Source organism: Dendrobates tinctorius, unplaced genomic scaffold (genome assembly GCF_039654945.1).
Source record: "Dendrobates tinctorius isolate UK_male_01 unplaced genomic scaffold, ASM3965494v1 ptg000016l, whole genome shotgun sequence".
NCBI classification, from domain to species: Eukaryota; Metazoa; Chordata; class Amphibia; order Anura; family Dendrobatidae; genus Dendrobates; species Dendrobates tinctorius.
Genome location: NW_027361684.1, coordinates 9,635,240 through 9,651,636, shown reverse-complemented (window position 1 = coordinate 9,651,636; position 16,397 = coordinate 9,635,240). Strand labels below are relative to the sequence as shown.

General features: G+C 41.5%; 1 protein-coding gene across 1 annotated transcript in view; it reads right to left on the bottom strand.

The window, feature by feature from the left end:
• Positions 1 to 16,397, bottom strand: part of EFCAB5 (EF-hand calcium binding domain 5) — a 110,012-nt gene that overhangs the window by 26,623 nt on the left and 66,992 nt on the right. Inside the window, exons 9-16 of the mRNA XM_073565427.1 lie at positions 13,110 to 13,202; positions 10,177 to 10,269; positions 7,007 to 7,221; positions 5,807 to 5,963; positions 5,248 to 5,534; positions 4,983 to 5,152; positions 4,457 to 4,685; positions 3,199 to 3,351 (exon numbers count right to left, since the gene is read on the bottom strand). Coding sequence (XP_073421528.1) covers positions 3,199 to 3,351; positions 4,457 to 4,685; positions 4,983 to 5,152; positions 5,248 to 5,534; positions 5,807 to 5,963; positions 7,007 to 7,221; positions 10,177 to 10,269; positions 13,110 to 13,202 — 1,397 coding nt within the window. The remainder of the gene's footprint in view (positions 1 to 3,198; positions 3,352 to 4,456; positions 4,686 to 4,982; positions 5,153 to 5,247; positions 5,535 to 5,806; positions 5,964 to 7,006; positions 7,222 to 10,176; positions 10,270 to 13,109; positions 13,203 to 16,397) is intronic.

Here is a 16,397-nt window from a genome sequence, read left to right as displayed (position 1 = left end):
CAGGATGTGGGCTTGGGCTATGCTTCAGGCAATTGAGACGGCATGTGCAACGAACACACTGCATTCCTAGTGACTCACATATCTAGGACTTGCAGCCTAGCGGGAAATACCGGTGACCTCCCCGCTAGGGCTAGACTAATGATCAAAGCTGAGACTACGAAGGGGGCGGGCCTAGTACTGAGAGTGGCGCCTGTTAAGCTGAGACATAAAGGTTAAGCATAACTTATCAACCATCGTTTAACTGCTAGAGAATGTACTTATAGATGAATTTTCTTTCTGTGTTAGTCAACTAAATAGTGTTGGTTGATTTACCACTGTCTCCTCATTGTCTGCATTGTTGCAACCAAGTAACCTGTTCACATGTCCATCACATATAATTGACCTTCCTTTTGTATAACATTTCTTAATTACTCACAATCATATGAACAGTTGCAACAACACAATGTCCTCCACATATATCTAGAGATTTAGGGCAGGTGCAGTCTGCAGACGAGTGTATGTTCGGTCCAAGTGTGATCTGATAAAACATTGGCTCGGTCTCGCACCAGTGTTATTCTATGGGGCTCTGCCCATGATTTCTTCCTCGGACAGAGTCAATCTAGGGAAAAATTGCTGCATACTCTAGTTTGATCTGATATTCGGATCACAGTCAGCTATGAAAGTCTATGAGCAGTGGAAACCATTTGATTGCACTCGGATGACATCGGACTGACACAATGAACAAGAAGATGGAGACATTTTTTTCTCCATCTTCTCCTCATCTAAGAGAATTGGATCAAACTATGATCACACTCTGATCAAAGTGTGATTAGCATAATCCACACGATTCTCTTGAATGAGAGAATCAACGGAGTCTGCACTTGCTCTAAAGGTGCCGTTACATTTAGCGATGCACCAGTGATCCCGACAATGATACGACCCGGTCAGGATCGCTGGTGCATCGCTAAATGGTCGCTAGTGAGCTGCCAAACAGTCAGATCTCTCCAGCGACGAAGCAGCGATACAGCGATCCATCGGGGGTCGCTGTTACCTGTCACACTGCAGCGATTCTGACGACTTCCGCCTGCGTCCATGAGATCTGCGACGTCGCTCGTCGGCGCCGAACACAGCGATGCATGCCGGCCAGCGGGACGCCAATGATCAGAAAATGGCCTGGGACATTCGAGCACGATCAGCGATATCCAGCGGGGGGGCTGGCGGTCGCAGGTGCACAAAGCGAAATCGCTGGCGAGATCGCTGTTGCGTCACAAAATCTGTGACGCTTTAGCAATATTGCTAGCGATCTCGCTATGTGAGAAAGGCTATTTAAGGTAGATTTGTCACCAGTTTTTACCATACAAATTAACACATCATTAAATAGATCTTAGTCCTCATGATGAGTCTGAAAATCCATGTAGGAATGGCTGTGTGATCCTTTGGAAAGTTCTCCTGCTTGATATTAAAATCATCATTTCATGAGCTGGATTATACAGTATATCAAAAAGTGTGAGTACACCCCTCACATGTTTGTAAATATTTTATTATATCTTTTCATAGGACAAAAGTGAGTACACTCCTAAGTGAAAATGGCCAAATTAGCTATTTTCCCTCCCCGATGTATCTCATTACTGTTACAAGGCCCCAGGGGTGAATGGGGAGCAGGTGTGGTAAATGTGTTATTGCTCTCACACGCTCTCATACTGGTCACTGGAAGTTCAACATGGCACCTCATGGCAAAGAACTCTGGGGATCTGAAAAAAAAAAAGAATTGTTGCTCTACATAAAGATGGTTTAGGCTATAAGAAGATTGCCAAATCCCTGAAACTAAGCTGCAGCACAATGGCCAAACCATATAGTGATTCATCAAGACAGGGTCCCATCAGAATTGGGCTCGCCATGGTGAACCAAAGAAGTTGAGTGCACATGCTCAATGTCCTATTCAAAGGTTGTCTTTTCAGTATAGACATTCAAGTGCTGCCAGAATTGCTGCAGAGGTTAAAAGGGTGCGGGGTAAGCCTGTCAGTTCTCAGGCAATATGCCACACTCAATGCATCAAATTGGTCTCCATGGCTGTTATCCCCGCAGGAAGTCTCTTCTAAAGATGATACACAAGAAAGCCCACAAACACTTTGCTGACGACAAGCAGACTATGGACTTGGCTTACTGGAACCATGTCCTGTAGTCCGATGAGACCAAGATAAACTTATTTGGTTCACATGGTCTTAAGCGTGTGTGGCGGTAACCAGATAAGGAGTAAAAAGACAAGTGTGTCCTGCCTACAGTCAAGCATGGTGGTTGGAGTGTCATGGTTTGGGACTGCTTGAGTGCTGCCAGCTGTGGAGAGCTATAGCTCATTGAGGGAGCCATAAACGCCAACATGTACTGTGACATACTGAAGCAAAGCATGATCCCTTCCATTCGGAAACTGGCCCATAGGGCAGTAATCCAACATAACGACCCCAAACACACATCCAAGACCACTGCCTTGCTAAAGAAACTGAGGGTAAAGGTGCTGGACTGGCCAAGCATGTTTCCAGACCTAAACCCAACTGAGCAAATGTGGGGCATCCTCAAACAAAAGATGGAGAAGCGCAATGTCTCCAACATCTACCAGCTCCGTGATGTTGTCATTGAGGAGTGGAAAAAGATTCTAGTGGCAACCTGTGAAGCTCTAGGAATCTCCATGCCCAAGAGAGTTAAGGCAGTGCTTGAAAATTAATGGTGGCCACACACAATATTGACACTTTAGCAACAATTTGGACATTTTTATTTACGGGTGTACTCACTTTTGTTGCCAGTGGTTTAGACATTAGTGGCTGTGTGTTGTTATTTAGAGGGCACACTGTTATACACACTGTACACTAACTACTTTACATTGTATCAGTGTCATATCTTTAGTGTTGTCCTTTAAAAAGATATAATAAAACATTTCAAAAAATGTGAGGGGTGTACTCACTTTAATGATATACTGTATATTGTATATATTATACAGGCATTCTGACATGGATTTTTCTTAGTAAGTACGCCAATATCATCAGGTCTAAAAGATGTATTTAGTAATGTATGCAGTATGTATTGTCATATCAGGTGAAATATAAAATCCTCTTCATTATCAGCAGGTGTCAAACTCTGTCCTAAAGCCACATAGAAATTAAATGGCTATAATCTCCATACAGAACATAAAAATTTGTGACAAATTGTTTAACCAAATATTAATACCTTATCTACACATGGTTCCATTAGGTAGGTGTTGATGGCTCGAATATTGGGAGCACGACTGTAGATCCAAGCCAGTGCGCTGCTTACCAGCTGTACTATATTTCTTTGCCGCAGGACATGGTGGTAAGCTGTGCTGAAAGCGTTTGTCACACCCTAAGAAAATAACACCAATAATATGATATCTTTAAAAAGAAGAAAACAAAAAAACAATCACTGCTTTATAAGAAAGAAAATTGTATATGTTATACAAAATTACATTGCTAGGAGGCGAACAAGTCATATGTGAGGAAAACATGGTAGCCGATTCGTCAAGGTGTTTATGCCAATTTTCCGGCATAAAACACCTGAAAAATTAGCAAAATGTTTGTGTCAATTCAAACATTTGGAATTTTGATGCCAGTCTCAGCCAAAGTGAACGGAGCTGAGGGAGGCAGGGTGTGCTGAAAAAGTCTGGTCTGTTTCATCAAAATTGATGCCGCTTTAGTGACGTACGTTTTGCCAGAACTGTACTTGGTAACATTTTGGCTGAGGTGCATGGTAGTTGTAAGATGTTTAATAAATTAGGAGCATTGTGCTTCAGGGTTGCCCCCATCCTACTGGTTGATAACTCCATTATTTGCCGATTCATTCACGTTTTGTAATGCCACTTCCCGTAAGACGTGCCTTGTAACGTGAGATCCAGTGTTTGCTGTCGCCTGTGCCTGGTAAACACATTAACCAGTGTGGGGTCAACTGGCTATAAATGCTAGTCTTAATGAATCGGGCCGATGCTGTTTCACAACAGCAGCCGTCAGAATTTAAAATGCAATCCTATGGTTTGAGGAGTTTGAACTTATTAAAAAGGCGTGTGCTCCTGTGATTAAATTATTTTCAATTTTGAAATGTAAAGGTGGTCTTATATTATGAACTTGAAAAAATGGGAAAAGGGAAATGGATTTGTGCTCACCAAAAATAGTCCTGTAAGCCGGTCGTGCCTATGGATCAAATGGCTGACCACCATGTGTAGCAAATGTAAGAAGAGAAGGAAGATCCGGCACTGAAGACTTCATAAAATCCACAGGAAACTTTATTCACATATTTTCATAATTAAAACAGAAATTCTGAAGACCAAAAGAGGTCCAATGTGCTAGTGGATACGGGTCTCTAATAAAGTGACCATTAAGTATAACTAGTTCTTTGGTGTGTCACTATATGTTCAGGCATCAGAATAACCACGGCCTAACCCGTACACAGATGCAGAGACTGATGTTGTTAATACCTGATAGAAACTGATTTCATGTGTGAGGAATATATTCCTGTCTCGGAGTTCTCTCACGGTGTCAATGCTGAGGGTCCCGAATACTTGTTGCTGTGTGTCCATTAGCGGCAGTACAATGAGTGATCCCTTTCTCTCTTCTTCAGACCGTTCGTTATTCCAGAACTTAATATTACCATGATATTGAATGCGGGGTACATGTTGTGGAATTCCACTGTCTACTGCTGCAAAGCTGAATAATAAATGTAGAAAATATTGGGAGTTTGTTAGGATAGATTGGTAAAAAAGAAAAGAAAATTTGAAAACATTTAAGAATAATGCAGAAAAAAGGGTATGAGTAAATTAATGGATATAATAATTATTTGGATGCTATGCAGCACAACAACAAAAATGAACAGTTGTTGATAAAGGATCTTTTAGTCACAATTATATAACCATATATCACAGATATAAATTGCAATTTCTTCCAGGCTATTTTCTCCCATGCTCAAAGATTTCCTTCTAGCAAGACATTTGATTACTTTCTTACCTGACCCCTTTCATTTCTCTGGTCAGGGTCTTGTTTAGCACATGTATGGCATCTTCAGAAGTACATGCCACATACCGAAGAACTTCATTCCACCTTTGACTCTCTGAACTTTGCTCTAAAAGGGCGATATTGGCACTAATCTTCTTGTTGTTCCCATGAACCTCAGCATCCTGTATATATACAGAGAATTAAGCTTTAGATGTTTATATGCTTTGTATACTTTCTATTCTTAGAGCAGCCTGACACCATGTTGATCCAGACGTGCCTTATACAGCGCCTTAAATACAGCTTTGTACACTGGCTCAAATCTTCCACCACTGGTTTCAGCCACGGACTGAATGTGTTGCAGCCATTTTCTTCGAGAGGCTCCTCGTAGCTTCTCAGCCTGAGTCCGCTCCACACTGGTGGTTAGAAATTCTACCATACTTTCAAATACGTCTTCTTCTGAACCCGGAAGCTGACGGATCAAACCTTGGATGTACCTGATGAACTCGGCCACTGACAACCTTCTTGATCCACACTGAGACTTTGAAGAATTTAGACTTTCCCTTCCTAAATAGATAAAATCGTTAAAAATATTTCCCTGAAAAAAAACTCCATTTGATCCAACTGGGACATTATATTACATACTTTTATGTTCGTAGCTAGTTTATTATTTTCATTCAGATGATGTCCTTGGAAACTTTGGACAAAATCTGAGCTTCTGTGGCTGTAAGATTCCTAATTCAGAATGTCCTACTTGCACGTTTTGTATTGTAGCCAGGATTTCACGTATTTTTTTTTTTTCAAATATAATTTAATTCAGTTTAGAAAATTCAGTTCACCTCTAGTCACCAACTGAGATTCCATCCCTTCTTTATATTTGGCCAAGACTCCTTCTACCTCCTCCAGCTCTAGAAATCCTGAACCTTCATTATCCCATTTTTCAAAGAGGGCCTGCAGTACTAACTTCTGTCTTGCAAGAAGAGCTTCATGCCGCACCTTTATGATGGAGTGCAATTAAACAAAATACGATAGTTAAATGTTAGCCTGTAGAAAATAGAGGACACACTATGTAACCTGCATTTTTCAACAGCATCTTCACCTAAACCTAAAGAGCATTTACATGTGCACAATCACTATACACTCTGTGCACAATTATTAGGCCAATGAGTATTTTGACCATACCATTATTTTTATGCAGATTTTCCGAGTGTAGCAACTCACTCTGGAAAATAGATACACTGAAAAACTGCAACTGACCATGTTGGTAACTGTACAGTTACAGTTAGGGGTTCCTGCGGGTCTAAAAATAGCCCTAACCAAAGACTAGGAGATGGCAACTCGGACCTAAACTGCCTAAACGGCTGTCGAGTTGCTTCACGTTCCTCCTAAAGAAATGTAGGGCAGAGCAGATTGGGAATTACCTACAAGAGGAGAAATGTGCTGCACCAAAGGAAAGATCTCAGAGTGAGTAAATTAATAACCAAGCACATATACCGCCTACTTCCTAATGATAAACAGAAGATACTGTAGGTGCAAAGTACAGCAAAGCGAAAACCCTTAGCTGGCATTTCAAAAGAATGTTAGAAAATCAAAAGAATGTTAGAAAATCCAAATGAATCTATCACCAGCAAGAAACGCCAGCAGGAGGGCAGAATATAAAACTGCACCAAACAGCTATTTGCATACAAAGATTCTAGAGTTCTTGCCCCTCATCTGTGCGAAGCAGGATGGTGTTACCATAATAGGTGTTGTCAAAATTCCATGACCCAGTATTGTCAAAATTTGATCAAGCAAGGACCCAACCTGACTGCTGCTTAGAGAAGCAATATACAAGTGTAGTCATAGGAAATGATGCTCTTCCATAGCGTAATCTCTTCCGTAGTGTAATTTTCACTTGCACATCTCTTCTCATCCGGCAATTGTACAGTATATTTAAGAAAGGTCTTGACCAAGTGACCAAAATGTCACCGCAAATATTAAATTGCCCACATTTATTAAACTACAGAAACTTGTAATCTAAACAAAACAAAGGGCCTTACTTTAGTCAACAAGGCGATTCTTTCCTCTTCAGTCTCAACATATTCCTTGAGTATAAAAGATGTGAGCTCCTCTACAGCGGCCAACGGAGCAGTTTCCCCAACAAACGTCTCCATCAGCTGAACAAACTGGGGCAAGTTAAGTGCACTGTCATTAAAAGCACTTGGGATACGTGATGGACCACGGGAATTAATATCTGAGATGATGGTTCGTAAATCTGAAAATGAAACAAATTATCCTATTGTTAAAAAAAAAACATAATAATAGCCTTCACAGCAATTGTGTTCGGAAAAAAATATTTTTGAAATTTTTATACAAGGTTATACATAAGTTTGTGTCAATTTCCTTCCAAAACAGAAAGTAAATGAAAAGTTTTTCTATATTTTGTTAATTTCAAATATTCAACACAAGTTAATATTTTCTGCGTTTCAACAGCAAACTTCAAAAAGAAGCCACAAATATGGAGAGCCTCGAGCTTCGTATGGTGCCAGATTGCACATAAAAGTTTCCTTTTATAGATTATGTAATCTTTATGTTGTGAGGCCGTGTATTTCCTAGAAACCATTTTCTTCTAAAGACAGATTATATTTGTACAGGCTGCCAGAAACTTTCTTTGATCTTGCTACTAATGAAACACGAGAGTATCAGTGAATGACCACTTCAAAGTAAATGTCGGAGATTGTGCACACTAATTTCATATAGTATAGATAGAACATAAAAGACGATCATTTTTTTTATAAACAACTTTTTCAGCTATGCAGGTGGATTTTCTTGATAAAAACAAGAGATAAGTGTCACAGCAATTTTCAGAGAGTAATCATTTATTAACTTTCCCAATGCACAAGAAATATCAAAGGGAACATAAGATTTTTTTTTTAATATTGAGACAAACTGCATCACTTTGATGGAGCAGCGGCAGTGACGTCACGCTAATGGATCAGTGCCCTGTACATCCCCTTTGTGTCATTGACGCTGGTTCATTGAGAGGGCAGAGACTTCACAGATTTTGATATTGTTCAGTGCAAATGAAAATTGCAAACCAGAAGAGATTGTCCAAAAGGAGGGCACCAAGTATGTGGACAAAGTTTTCCTCATTTCTGTTGTAAAACCACTTTGAAGTGTATAAGTTCAGTTTTTTAAGTGTTTTTTTTCTACTCATTGCTTTGGAAAAACATTTGATGGCTATTTGCACATACAGTCTTTTGCTGATTTGTCGGAAAAAAAAATGGCCAGAAACTCCTTTTGTGATGTGTTTTGAGATTTGGAGCGTTTCAATTTTCTCTTGAAAAACTGTGTATGCACAATGCGGGCGGAGGGGTAAAAAAAGGCATGTTGCTTATTTGTGGAGGATTTCCGCTGGAATCTGTTCCAAATTTGACACATCAAGTCAAAATCTGCAAAAAAAAAACCACTCTGAGAAAGAAAACGTGCAAAAAAACTCTACAAAATATTTAAAAAGGCTTCAGAAAAATAAAAACTAAGATAAATGTTTCCACTTGAACTCAATGTTTTTAAATGTCTTTAAAAAAATCATTCTGAGCATTTCCTATGGGTATGTACACACTGTTTTTTTTTTTTCAGGTTGGTACGTTCCTTAACTTACCTTAAAAAGTGCTAAATAAGGATTACGGTAAGTATAAAGCAAAAAATGCAGTAAAACGACATGCTGTGCGTATGTTTCGTCTTTTGATTTTCTTTTAACTGCTTCATATTTGTAAAGATGCAAATCGGTTAAAAGAAGTGACCTGACCATTCTGTAGGCTACTTCAGCTTAGAATCCGCACACTGTTTTACACATAGAACTAAAAAACCGCTGGCAGCTTTGCCGCCGCAAACAAAACTACCCAAAAGGCACTTAAAAAAAAGAACACCTCTGGCGTTTTCCTGAAACGTCTTCTGCTTGAAGATTCAGGTTAGTCTAAATTTAAAAGATGTCTTGTGCACATACCCTTGGGAAGGTTGGAAGGTTGTGCTCCAGTGTGAACACACTCTAAAGGTACTGTCGCACTAAGCGATATCGCTAGCAATATCGCTATAACTTGTGACATTATTGCGATATTGCTAGCGATATCGCTATGTCTGATACTTACCTACGACCCGCTCCCCCGCTGGTTATCGCTGATCGCGCGAGAACGTTCAGGACTGCTTCTCGTCGTCAGCTTCCTGCGGCGCTTCCTGCTGTGACGACGAGCAACGCGTGGAGCCGGGCGGGAGGGCACAGGATCGCCTGGTGTGACAGGTAAGTAGCGACCCCCGTCCCCAGCGATGTCGCTGGTGAGATCTGCCTGTGTGGCAGCTCACTAGCGACCACTTAGCGATGCACCAGTGATCCTGAACGCGTCATATCGCTGGTCGGGATCGCTGGTACATCGCTAAGTGTGACAGTACCTTTAGTCTTTGTGCACATGTCCTCATTTAGGTACTAGTGCAGACACTGGATTTTTCCAGACAAAGCCACTTCAGGAAAACATTGTTTCCCTGAGGCAGCTTCTCCAAAGGCTTTGTTGCCGCTTTTGTGGATGCTCTGCCGCTGGTGACTTTCACTCTATACTTTTCAAAGAACTGGCATAAGAGAGCATGTGCAAGCAATGCATCTTGATATTGCTGTGCACTATGTTCATTTTAAGGTGGATGTCGTATGCACATAACCTGACACTGTTTTTTGAATCATTTTTTGGTACTGTTTTCATGCGCATTTTGGCAGCCTTTTGACTTAAGAATGTTACGTTTAAAATAAATTTTGTGAGTAATCCTCATCAGAGAAGTGACATGTCACTTTTTTTCCAAAACCTCATCAGGTAAAAAACAACTCGCTATATGATCAGAAAAGTGAATTTTCTACGGAAATCAATAGTGAGCTTATTCTGACAGTGTTTACAGTTTTTTTATGTCTCAGTGTAAGGAGGCTAATGGCCGTGTAAAAACTTCCATGTGGCACATAGAGCAGGGAAGCTACATGGTAATGCCGATGCCATTGTCCGGTAGAGAAAAGTGCCAAGCCCCACAGCTATAGGCGGGAGGGGGGTTATGTAAGGAGGCTAATGACTGCATAATCAATGGGAGGTGTGTGTTAAAGAGATGGCTGTTCTCTGTGATGTAACCCGGAGTATTATAAAAAAAAATTCTGTGTGATCATATCGGCCTGAAGCAAAATGAGATTGTCTTTTATTACCTGTGAACTTGGAGGCAGCGTCACGGCAGTCTTCTTCACTTCTGTCGCCATATGAGCTATACCTGATAGCCAGATCTGAAGTCATCAAGTCTCCTACACAGATACAGAGTGATAATTGCAAGTACAAGACATCTATAGAGCAGTAATTACACTGGAGGTTCCATTTAACTAACTGGAGATGAGTAATTAATCCGTACAGTATATAATATTTAAAGGTATATTGGAAAACATTAGTGCTAACATCTTCTCTGACTGTTGCAATCATATATTAAAGCCAATGATAAATGTCAGCATCCTATTTACCTATAGTAATATATTGCCGGTGACACTCAAATCTCCTTCTCTTTACTACCGTGCTAATCCTATAGAACAGTATTCGAGCTGTTTTGCCTGGATATCAGTGTTATAAAGCATAGTTAAAACCACCATTCAAATTACCGTAGATCAGATGTCAGACATAAGAAAGAAAGCTGCCTTCCCCAATTTAACTACTTTTTAGCTCAATTCCAATGATTCCAATAAATCAGACAATTGAGTGACAAAGCTAGAGCAGTCCTCTTTTTCTTCTTTCATAAACTTAGAAATACATGTTATATATCTATCTACTCTGCTGAACGTAAGACTCATTTTTTAAAAACTTTTTAACTATAGTTGGGTCGCCTTCCCAGGGCCGTGGGGTACTCGGTACCGGGCTGGTATCAGCGGGACGTGTCACAGTGGCGGTGACCTGGACCGTGGCCCTGGGCGCCCAAGTAATAGGAAGATGTGAATGGTGGAATGTAGTTAGATGAATAGTTCGTGACGCCACCTGTGGTGCTCGGCAAGGGAGGTGTTAAGCCGACGCTGCAGACAGATCCTCCGGGACAGATGGTGTGGTGCAGCAATGATGTTATAGCCCTCCACAGGCAGGGCTGTTGTCCCAGGGCAGTGTAGATGTGGAGACACTTAGATGGTGTAGTGTTTGGCGCAGGGGGAATGTAGCAGTGCCAGGCGGACGGACGCAGGAAGGAATGGAGGACACCAGAGCATGTAGTTCCAAAGCTTTACTCACAGTCTGTAGTGCCCGCTTCTGTGCCGTGTCCTCCGGGTCAGGGACTCAGTCAACCTCCAGTCAAGATGGAATGCTCCCTTCCACGCTCCGCCAACTTATGTGCCTTTTCTGAACGTCTCCTCTATAGCGCCTTTGTGTGAAGATCTCCTAGTACTGAGTTACACTGGAGTTCCTCCTGACAGATGTTCCCAAGAACTCTACTTGCACGGCAGACAGCTGTAGCCTGCTTCAGGGACTCTCTACTCCTAAGTCCCGGATCTCTATCCGTGTTGCTGTTGTGCCCTCAAGTCTTAGATGGAAGTAGTGCATATACAGCCCACTACTCCACTGGTGTCTGCTGCAGAACCATTAGTGTCCATACAACCTCGGGGACCGGGCCCCGGCCTTGCGCTTAGAACTTCTAGGCAGGGTTCTTCCTCTAACCCACGTCTTCTGTGTTCCCTTTTACTCCTACGTTCCGTACTTGTCTTTCTCTCCTATGGAAGCTCAGGCTTCAGTTCAATGTCTTTCTCCTTCTTTCCTTTCCCGTGCCAGCTGGCTCAGATCACTGAGGCAGCTGCAGCACTCCTTTCTCCATCCCTCTTCCAGGGATCCCCACTCCTCTCCGAGTGGCTTCCTCCCTCAGACTCCCCATCTGACTGACCAACAGACTGACCTGTAATCCTAAACCATCCCGCTCTTTTATGTATTCTCAACTCCACCCACCTCCTAGCACATCTAGTGTAACAAGCAGGGAACCACCAAAGGTGCTCTGCTTCTCTCTAAGCAAGAAGCCACAATGTGGTTTTGCTGAACTACTCTATTGTGTGGGGTGCGAGTGTTGGAGCGTGGTCAGGAGCCCCCAACTTATCTGGATGGTGGGGCACCACACCTTAGGAGAAGGTGCAGTACCTCTGTGGCGAGTGAGCCTCAGGGGCGCCACATATACATCTGCCATTATCTCCCTTTTTTAAAGATAAATGCATGGTATATATTTTTAATCAAATTTGAATTGGAAACCATAATGAACTGCGATTGAGGCAAAAATATACAACTTACATCATGTGGCAAAAGAACACTTTTTTGGCATATGCTTTCCATGCTAAATGCATAAATAGATTGATAAAAGACACGTCAAACAAGTTCAACCTTCCTTGACCAATTATACATTATCTATTGCTAGATTATTTATAACCCACAATAATATTTATTGTGGGAAAAGCTTCTAGCCATTGTATAAATGCTGATACAGTATCAGATATTACTATCTCTTACAGTAAGGCTTTCCACAGTCTTACTGCTCTAACTGTAAAGAACTCTTTCCTATATAGATACCGAAATTGTCTTTCCTCAACATGTAATTAATGACCCTTAGTCTTTTATAACGTCCTTGGAAGGAATAAATCATGAGCCAGTCCTTTGTATTGACCACACATATATGGTACATATAAATGAGATCTCCTCTGAGACATCTTTTATCTAAGCTAAACAAGCCCAACTTTTCCAACCTCTCATCATAGGAGAGGCCTCCATCCCACGTAATAATTGCTGCCTTTAAGCTGACACTAACTTCCCAAAATTCTTTTTAGAATGTGGAGTGTAAAAAATGAAGTTTTTGTTGCCTCACAGGGGATTTATAGAGGGCTAATAACACACTGGGATCACAAGTTATTATCTCTCATTTTAGAAATTCTAAAATCTATGTGCTTTTGATGCTGCTTGACATTGAGTACTTGGCACTGAATGAATTTCCCTGTGATACACAGATTATACACCCCTTGTGACTTTATTTGTCCTATCTTACCTAAAGTCTGTCTAATAATCGTGTGGAGCTATACAAAAAAAGTTTCTCTTTCAAAGCCAAGGCATGATTGTGAGCTGGAAAGGCTCATAAACTATGTACCTGACCAGGGTTTGCCCTCAATAAAGTTTGCCACTCTGCTTTTACTGTCTTCAGTCTCACGGTCTCTTGTATCGTCTTCTCTGTGTGCTGCACCTGTACAAAATAATGAAAATATATTTTTATTATCATTGCCTTCACTATTGCATAGTATTCATTGTTTTTGTATTTAGCTGTCTGGGAATATTTTATTCTGGTTGCTACCATATCCATTACAGATATTATTAGTGACTTGTTTTTAAAGGGAATTTGTCACCAGCTTTTTGCTATGTCATTTGAGAGCACCAGGATATACACTACCGTTAAAAAGTTTAGGGTCACTTAGAAAATTCCTTATTTTTGAAAGAAAAGCACAGTTTTTTCCAATGAAGCTAACAGCTCTATACATTGTTAATGTGGTAAATAACTATTCTAGCTGTAAACATCTGGTTTGTAATGCAATATCTTCATAGGTATATAGAGGTCCATTTCCAACAACCATCACAAAATATACATATGCTTAGAACATGAAAATGTGAAGCATAATGTGTGCATCAGTTGTATATAAATAAAGCAAAACATAATACCAATTGAATCACAATAGCGTTGTTTTATTATCCCAATAATGAAACCTGCCTTGCTTCTAAATCCTACCAAGTCTACCAAAACATAAACCATTCCGCAGCCTACTTCCACATAATGAGCTGTTTACTGTGCAACATCTCTGCTCTGCAAAGTGAGGTGAGAGGAATTCCACCTCTCCCAAATCTTTTCAAATTTACCCGGGCACCCTCTATTTTGATACAGCGTACGTTCATATGGGATGATCGAATTTACCAAAGTGATCCAGGACCCAAGAGAAGGAGGTGAATTCCCCATCCACTGTAATGCTAGTACCTTCCGTGCCATAAACAGTGTCTCCCGTAGAAAAATCCCAACATAATGACCCCATGCCTCCTCATCCCACACCCCAAATAGACAGATCAGTGGCTTAAGGGGAACAGGGGTTTGTACCAAAGATGTTAATAATGATGTCACCTCCCTCCAGTATTGCGCAACAACAGGACAGCACCAGATCATATGGATGAAGTCTGCATCTATTGAGTGACATTTCAAACATTCCGATGACGGGTATCGGCCCATCTTAAAGAGTCGAATTAGAGTCAAATATGATTGATTAATAATATACAATTGTATCATCCTGTTGTGGGCAGACGGAGAAACCCAGATTGGTGACTCCAGGATTTCTTCCCATTCCTCACCCTGTGTATCTGGGATGAGCCTCTCCCATTTCTTCTTAACGGAATCTAAGGCACATTCTGTCCCCACTGACAACATATATGTACTGTATATAGAGAGGAGATGAGACCTTGAGGGCCCTGTGAGTTGAGGATCCCTATCAAAAGTAGAGACGAAATGGCATTACCTATACATCTCATGTGTGATTGAAAAGCTGACCTCAGTTGTAGATAACGGAAAAACTGGGATCTCGGGACACTGCGATTAACTTGTAATTGCTCAAAGGACACCAAAGTTCCATGATCGTATAGATCACCTATCGTAGAGACACTATACTGAACCCAGAACTTGGCGGATGGATGTTCAAGTAGCACCGGGAGGTAGTCATTATTCCATAGGGGCATTTCAGCTATAATATCCCCGAATCTAATCACCCCCTTAATCTGTCTCCATATCGATCGTGCCATACGAGGCAGAGGTAACAATCTCGAGACATTTATTTTCCTCATTTCCAAACAACCCAGTGGGCAACTAATCCGTGCAGCATGAAGTAGATGACTCTCAGAGCTTGGGAGATGACCTCCAGGCATCCATGTACTTATGGCCTTGGCCTGCCCAGCCAAGTAATATAAAAAGAAATCAGGTAACGCTGCCCCCCCTCCCCTCTTGGGCCTCTGTAGAGTGGTTAGTTTAAGTTTAGGCCTGGCTTTTCCCCAAATAAAGGATGTTGTTTGGGAGTTCAGATTAGCAAAACAGGATTTGGGCACCACTACCGCACTATGTTGAAGAAAGTAACTAAGCTTGGGAAGTAACATTTTAATTAAATTAATATGAATTTACCCCTGACCGTCTCCAGCAATGGTTGTATATTGAGTTGCAAATCAAATTTACTACCCTGAGAAATGTGAACACCCAAATATTTAAAACTGGTTATAATGGGCAGTAAGGAGAGAGTCTCAAGTCATGGCATTGGAGTGTGGGAAAGAGGCATCAAAACAGATTTCTCCCAATTTATATATAGGCCAGAATATTTACTGAATTTATTTATAGTAGTGATGACTCCTGTCAGAGTCTCCTCCGCTTTGTCCATAAATATCACTATATCGTTAGCATACAGGCCTATGGTGTCCGTCCGACCTGCTATTCCTATACCAGCAATATTAGGGGAAGATCTTATATAAATTGCCAATGCCTCAATAGCAAGAGCAAAAAGGGCCGGGGAAAGAGGACACCCCTGACGAGTTCCCCTATGCAGTGAAAATGGTTCAGATATGGAGTTATTTACGATGACCCGGGCCTTGGGCTTCATGTATAAAACACTGACCCATTTTTGTAATCTATCACTAAATCCAAACCTCGGAGAAAAGGCCATTCAAGAGAGTCAAAGGCCTTGGCCGCATCCAGCGATGCCAATGCCCATTCATTATCTGGTACCAGAGAACTATATTGGACCACTGACTGAACTCATCTGATATTAATGGAGGTGCTCTTGCCAGGCATAAAACCCGTTTGGTCAGAGTGTACAAGATCTAATATGACTGAATTCACTCTTTTGGCCAAAATTTTTGTAAAAATTTTATAATCCACATTTACTAGTGATATAGGCCTATAAGATCCACAATCTAAAGGGTCCTTCCCCTCCTTTTTAAGAACTATTATATTGGCCTCATAAAAGGACTCCGGCATGCATCCCCCCTCCCAAATCCCACGAAACACTGTCAACAAAAGGGGCGCCAGTATATCCTGGTATTTCCTATATAACTCCAAGGAAATCCATCCGGCCCAGGGGCCATCCCGGAGGCCATGTCTTTTATGGCGTCCTCTACCTCCTCTGTTATGATTGAGTCACCGAGGAGGAAAAAACAAAACACAAGCTCAGCCCAGAAAATCAGAGAGGTTGGAAACTAGCGGATTGCAGACCCCTAATCCTATCCAGGGGCGGACTGGCCCACCGGTAGATCGGGGAAATCCCCGGTGGGCCCCGACCATTGTTGGTCACGCCCCCGAAGCCCCGCCCCCTACCCCCCTGGGGCCCCCGTCCGGTAATGGCAGTACACACTGTCTCATATCGGC